This window comes from Camelus dromedarius, chromosome 11, assembly GCF_036321535.1.
Source record: "Camelus dromedarius isolate mCamDro1 chromosome 11, mCamDro1.pat, whole genome shotgun sequence".
Classification (NCBI taxonomy): Eukaryota; Metazoa; Chordata; class Mammalia; order Artiodactyla; family Camelidae; genus Camelus; species Camelus dromedarius.
This window is the reverse complement of record NC_087446.1, coordinates 35,832,721-35,839,752: the sequence shown is the minus strand read 5'-3', so window position 1 is coordinate 35,839,752 and position 7,032 is coordinate 35,832,721. Positions and strand designations below refer to the sequence as shown.

The 7,032-nt window shown below is 35.8% G+C and overlaps 1 protein-coding gene across 5 annotated transcripts in view; it reads right to left on the bottom strand.

Moving 5' to 3' along the window:
• Positions 1-7,032, bottom strand: part of MYBPC1 (myosin binding protein C1) — an 83,243-nt gene continuing 76,211 nt past the window's right edge. For 2 of the 5 annotated variants that reach the window (XM_064491638.1, XM_064491640.1), the window contains 5 exons: positions 6,548-6,684; positions 4,741-4,927; positions 3,007-3,074; positions 1,516-1,558; positions 1-248 (listed from right to left, as the gene is read on the bottom strand). In XM_064491638.1, coding sequence (XP_064347708.1) covers positions 3,010-3,074; positions 4,741-4,927; positions 6,548-6,684 — 389 coding nt within the window. In that variant the 3' untranslated portion in view covers positions 1-248; positions 1,516-1,558; positions 3,007-3,009. The remainder of the gene's footprint in view (positions 249-1,515; positions 1,559-3,006; positions 3,075-4,740; positions 4,928-6,547; positions 6,685-7,032) is intronic. The other 3 variants (XM_064491639.1, XM_064491642.1, XM_064491641.1) reach the window with 3 other exon arrangements.

Sequence of the window (7,032 nt, the reverse complement as noted above, 5' to 3'; positions counted from 1 at the left end):
ATTAAGCAATCTGTGCAAACATTTTTTTTTTCTTCAACATTAGGAGGAAAGAAAGCGATCACACTTGGGAGCCTGGTGGAAACACAGAAAATGCTTTCTCATGGCAACCAGATTTCAAAGCAGTAGAGTGCAGAGGCAGTGCCTGGGCCCTTATTCCTCGGGATTGCTTGATTGCAAGTCTCTCAAATATGAATCAATAATGTTAGGAGGCACACCTTGCAAGAGGAGCCTGCAGAAGGAAAGACCACCTAGAAAGGACGAGAAGGAAAAAGCAAAGTCAAAACCGTCTACACGTGAAAAATCCCTGAAATAATACTTCTTGACTAGCTGCCTGGAAATGTGACTAATTATGTTCCAGTTAGTTACAAAGATTCATTCAGTCTCTACTTGGAAATCTCCCGGGTTTAGTACATTTGAATCTAAAGCACTTGGCATCTAGAAGGAAAAACATGTTCCCCGCAGACCCATAGCCTTTCTTTGTTCCCCACTGTTACTCAGTCTTAGTTTAAATTCCTAACTGGTGGGAAAGTATTTATTGCTCTTTGAGAGATTCTGAGGTTCTTCTACAGACAATTTAAGTGTTCTGACTGAATGGCCGAATCAATGCAAATCATGTTATGAATCAGCAGAAGCACTGTTTCCTTTGTTAATGTTCTTTTTAATTAAGTTCAAAGAGTTCCGATGCAAGGACACCGGAAAAGAAAAACAAAAAGGGACTACTCCTTGAACTTTTGTCAAATGTGCAAAAATTGAAAATATTTTGTTAAAAATAGTAAAGTCTGTTTTATAATAACTACAAATGGAGTATAACCTTTAAAAACTCTGAATCACTATGTTGTACTCCTGAAACTTATATAGTATTGTACATCAATATACATCAATAAAAAATTTTTTAAAGGAAAAAAAATAGTAAAACCTGTCCAAGGTAAGAAAAACACCTACTAACATTTTATACTTACCTTCTGTGGTTCTGAGTTATATTTAAAAAATAAAAGTACCCTTCACAAGAGAACCCATGAAACCAGAAAAATTCATGGTCCTTTAGAGAAGTGTTTCACTACTTGCTAATAAATTCACGTCCAGACAAAAACAGCATGCCATTTGAACATTCTTAAAATTTCTTAAATGCAAATTTGAGAAAGTCATTCTCCTTTTTTTTAAAAAAAAATTCAAGTCACATATTGGTAGAAATGATGCCACGTATGTACATGTCCATTCCTTGATGCAAAGCATTCAGAATGCTTGAGTACCACTCATTTTCATCTACATTAAATGCTTTCGTTCATGCTCTACTGCATTCAACAACTTGCTTCATGTCAACAGGAGCTTGTTGTGATGAGTAAGTACTAGCTGTTAGTGCAAGATGCTGAAATACACATTAGAACTACCACGTTAGAGATCTTAAAGAGTCTATTTTCATTGGATTACATAATGAAAATCATGCCATACTCCACAGGCTTTGTATGGCTTATGACAGTCATAAGCTTCATATGCCAAAACCATATGAAAGCTTACCTTAGATGATAATACACATTCAAAAATCCTTACTGTGCTACAACTAAGGAAAAGAGAGAGAAAGAGAGAGAGACGTTGTAAGCATTAATGAAGTGCTAAGACCAAAAGGAGTACTTGCTGGATGAAATTATGGTCATGATTATGATGAGGTGATTTCATTAATCCTTAGTCAGGTGAAAAATACAGGAAAATAGAAGCGCATGGAAGGAAGGGAAGGGATCCAGTCACTTCAAAAGGATCATTAATTGGTAAAACATTTATTAATATGCACAACCACTTTGCCTGAACAGGTGGCAGAGCCCACTGGACTCTACAGTGAATAATTATGGTAAGAGCTTCCAAACCATTAGCTGAAAAAAAAAACCAAACAAACCCTACAACATATATATATTTTGTTTTTCAACAAAAGAAAAACATGGACAATAGACAAAGCATTAGTATACATATATATATGTTGAAATTCTAAAAGGCAAAATTATCAAGTGGATATAAAAATTAGACCGGCATATTCTATAATATTATATTCTAAACTGACAGTATATGACTGACCTAAATAAACACAAGGCTTAAACAAACAGGCTAGAAAGTGACTCTAACAGATACCCTAAAAACTATAGAGAGAGTCCTAATTCTTTCCTCTTTTGAAAGCTGACATTATCTCTGGGAATTCAGAGATACTATACTGAATATATACTATAAACTTGGGCATAAGTCTATGTCATTAGCATTGACATCAGGTTGTCAACCCAACCCCAAAGACCTTCTAAATTCACTCTTCCAGATGGGGGTGAATCATACATAGACTGTAAGACTCAGTCATCACTCAATATATTTAGTTATGGGGCCCAGAATTGTCTTGTAAGTGCATGAATATATGAAATTATCTTGGTCCCATGAAAATACCAAAAATATTCAACAGATATATGGGTTATAGATAGTCTACTAGTGAATTTTTCATTGGAAAATCTTAAATAGGAAAGTTTCCAAATATTAGAACCAAATATTTCAAATGTTTTTAAGTTGGGTCATCTCCCCATCAAAAATGCCCATAACAGTTTTTCTATAACTTCACAATTTAAAAATGTTCAGTTTTCTGAATTTCAACATGAGTCTAATAAACCTACACTGGAGACTAACTTAAAGGAAGAACATCTCTCTCTACACTTGAAAATGAAGATACCAAAGAAATACCATTGATTCTCAAATTTTGATAGTCATATCTAAAATGAGGTCATCTTCAAATATGAGTTTCTGGTTTTATTTATGGGGACCTGTGGTACGGTACTTAGTTTTCTCACGAAACTTAGTTCCTATGTGACCTAGTATCCTTGAATAATTTGGCCTTCCTTGTTCATGGCATAACCACTGTATGCCATGAGCTGCTAAGAAATACAATTAAAAGCAAATGAGAAAGACAAGCTTTACATGCAAAGTGCGATTTCATGTAAGAGGAATGGAACAGAAAGAAGAAATATCCAGTGGGATATGAACTTTTTAAACCTGTTGCTGCCCCTCCAGGAAGACTGGTTGTCCAGGGGTATTTACTCCTTGATATATCACTGCAGAATTAGAATATTTGCACCAGTATTTATTTATTCTCGGTTGACAGTCTTACCTTTTTTTCACAGCTTAACTTGATTCAAGTCACCTATTTTCAGATAACAATCTAATGATAAACAATCTTGGCTTTACTTTTGGAACCAAAAGCTCATACCAATATTTCAGTTGATAACTTATGAACTTATGTACCAGAATATGTTATTTGTGTTATTGAATTCAGTTACTATACAATTTACTATACAATTACTATAAAGAATATATCACTAATATGTGTAACATTATTCACTTACATGGAGGGCCCCAAATATTGAACCATTTATGAAATCATTATTTTCTATCATTGGCAACATTCAGTTATTTTCAAAGCACACAGAAGTGGTACTGGGTTTTCATTTTTTGTTTTTTATTTTAGATGTTGAAACAAATACCAACAATAACTTAGAACTAATAAGAGCTCTTACTATAGGCATAATAGTAAGGTTTGAAATTTTCTAAGAATGTTAAATGCTTTATATTTGAGAGGCAAAAAATGAAAAAAAATTTTCCTATCAATCATGAATCTACTATACTATACTATCTGAGGATGAAAAAAATCATAAAAGAAACAATACTGGGTTTTTAAAGTTATAGAAGGAAAAAAATTTTCAAGAAGTTTCTCTACTATATTTACACTAGAGTTAGGACTGAAAATCTCTTTTATTGTTGTTGTTGTTTTTGTTACATAAATACCCTAAGCATTTACTGTGTTTTTTCTAAAATAGATATTTACAAAGGTATCTTTCTGATTTTAGATTATAATTTCTTCATTATAGAGAGGTAGGAAAAATAAGGATTTTGGTTATCACAAGTTGGCAATATAATACAGTAAGAATGAGAGAAAAGACATTAGGATCATGTAACCTATTATCTCATAACAGTGACTCAGCTGTAGGAGTTTTCATGGTGTCCCAAAGTAGGTTTTTTTGCTCAAAAAAAAAAAAAACACTTCAGTATAAAAATTACACTCAATTAATATGAAAATTGATTAAGATGACAATTATACTGAGATTTTTCTACCACATAAATCTTTGTGTTTTCTTGGTTTACATTAGTTGCAACACCTCTGAAAACTAGCATAAATGAAATGCATACCTATAAATGGACATTCTCCCGTGAGATTTTAAAAGGAACAGGTTATAATATGTGTATGCTAAATTCTGCATGTGTAATATTAAACACTAAATTAGCAAACTTTATATATAGAAAGTTTCACAAAAATAGTAAACTAATTTAAAATAGTGTAAATTCCTTTATTGTAGTTTCATTAGATGAGTTTTTACACTAGGCTTCTATTTATCTATTAAGATGGATTACATCACCAACATAATACCCTCTTGACTTTATACACTGTCACTATGCTATGCGCATACCACAATCCATTGAAATCAATATTCCTTTAGTTAACAAGAATTGCAAGAGATAAAAGTAAGTCTACTTAAATAATCAAGTAGCAACACAAATAAATCAGAGTGAAAGCAGAATGTGAAAATGTCTACTCTCCCCAAATCTTTCCCCTCTTCCTTCACCACCCCAGGAATGTTGGCAAGCAATTTGGATTTTGCAGGAAGGACAATGATTAAATTATTTCCTTTCATTTCTGTCTACATGAGATCTGGGATATCATACCTTTCACTTCCAGTTTGCATTCAATCTCCACTGTCCCAAGGTTGTTGACTGCTTTGCAGCAGTAAGTGCCTCCATCATAGGGGCTGGGCTTGCGAATCTCCAAAGTACAGACCCCTTGGTTGCTGAACATCCTGTACCTTGGGTCATCCACAATAGCAACCTTGTTTTTCATCCAGGTAATTTTGGGCTGAAGATTGAAGCAAATTAGGTCAAAACAATACCTGTACTTAGTCTAATGATAGACCATCAAAGCCAGTGACAGAATTTTAAAGCATGGCTTAGAAAGAAAATGCTACATCTAGGAAATCCACAACTTGAGCACTTGTTTCTCTCAAAACAAATTCTACTTAATGCTTGACAAGAAAGCAAATGAACAGTTCTGCAGAAGCAAGCCGGATTTGTTCAGGGGACAGCCCGGAGGCAATCTTCCCAAACAGATTCAGTTATGTTTAAATTTGATATACAGGTCCATGAGGTTTACTCATCCTAGAGAGTGTATGCTGCTCAGTGGTTTTCAGAGAATCCCCGTAAGGTGTCACCACCCGCCCCGATTTTCTCTACTTCTTTTTCCTGACATTTTTTTCTAATTCTTTACAGGCTGCTTTATGCCTCCTCACCATTCAGCCTCTCTTCTGACATCTGTTTTCATCATCCAGTGGCAATGGATGGATCTACCCCAATCAGAGAATCCCAGATCAATAATGATCCAACCGCCTGGGCAGGTCATTCCATTCTCCTTGACCTCTAAACTACAGCTAATACCACAGATTCTACACTCCTCTTTCATACTGCCTTCTCCTCCTTCTGTAAATGCACACCCTCCACACTCTCTTCCATCTCTTATATGATTTTGTCTTGCTCAGACCCAAGAGACAGCACTTCTCAGTCTCCTTCACACATCCTTTCCCTCCTCCCGCCTTTCAAATGGGAGCATTCCCTGAGGCTCACACCTTGGTCCTTGATGTTTCGCTTCGCTATTCTCTTTCCTCAATGATATTCCTGTTTAGAGCTTCAACTTCAAGGGATGGAATGTAGCATCCCCAGGCTTGAGTCACCCAAAACAAGAGTCACAGCCCTCGTCTTTCTCCCAAGCTCCGCAATGCTCTTCTCTGCCTCCTGGTCATTCCCACTTGGAAAGTACCAACATCACCTCCAATTAAATATGGATTCAGCAGCTTCCTCCAATCCTCAGCCTGGCTTCCCCTTTTGACTTCTCGATATCTGCTTATGGTACATGCAGAAAAAATACTGCTGTTTGCAATTTTTCCAAATTCTAGGGCACTTTCCCTCAGTGCCAAACAGGGGCAGACAGCCCTATGGGCAACATTCATTCATTTGTTGCTCTTTTCAAGTGCCAACAACATGAAACCTTTGTAAAGCTCTTCAACCAAATGCAACCTCTCCCTTCCTGGTACCCTGTGCCCTTATCACAGCACATTTTGTATGCTGCCTTGTGTTACAGTATCATCATTTGCTTTACACTATTACAGAAAACTCGATGCATCAATATTAGCACCTAATTTTTCAGGTGACATCATATTACTTGTTTCCTTATCTCTCAGTTCTTTTCAAAATAGGTGGTTTGGTTTTTTCCTTAGAATCCCTTAGTCAGTAAAGAAATATAAACATTTTCATACATTTAAATAGTATAATTATTCACGACCACTACCCTGCACCCTCCTCCGTATCCCAGAAAAAGACACCGATAGCAGTTAGAAGGTCTGCTTCTAGTTATAGCATGGCAAATACAAAAGAGGGACTTTGGGGTTAATTCTTAATTTAACTAATGTGCTAAAAAAAATGGTACCTTAGGATTTCCTCTCACGCTGCAGTTCAGGGTGGCATTGTAACCAGCTATAGCGTAGGTGTTGACCAAAGGCTGAGTAAACATGGGTGCCTCTGTGAAATCAAAGTCTTCATACACTGGATTTTTGTAGATTTTACCTTAAAAACAAGCATTAGAAATATATAAATTGGCCTGAGAATATATTATTCTTGGCATGCTTTACTCTTGATTAAAACTTCCCTGAGCTTAGAAAAACATGTAAAAACACAAGTGAAAGCCACAGGGCATTCATTCTGAGGGCGACCAACGTACAGCCAATCACTCATGGGACAGAAAGTCAGAAGGGTCATCTGAAACTGAAGCAAATATTGGGAAGAATTCAGTGTCTGAGTATTTTGCTCAACGTGTGTTTTAATGTGAGCATAACGAGAAAGGGCTTGAAGGACAGTGGTTTATGAGGAAATGAAATGACAGGGATGGAATCCAGCTTCTCCTACCATAATTTT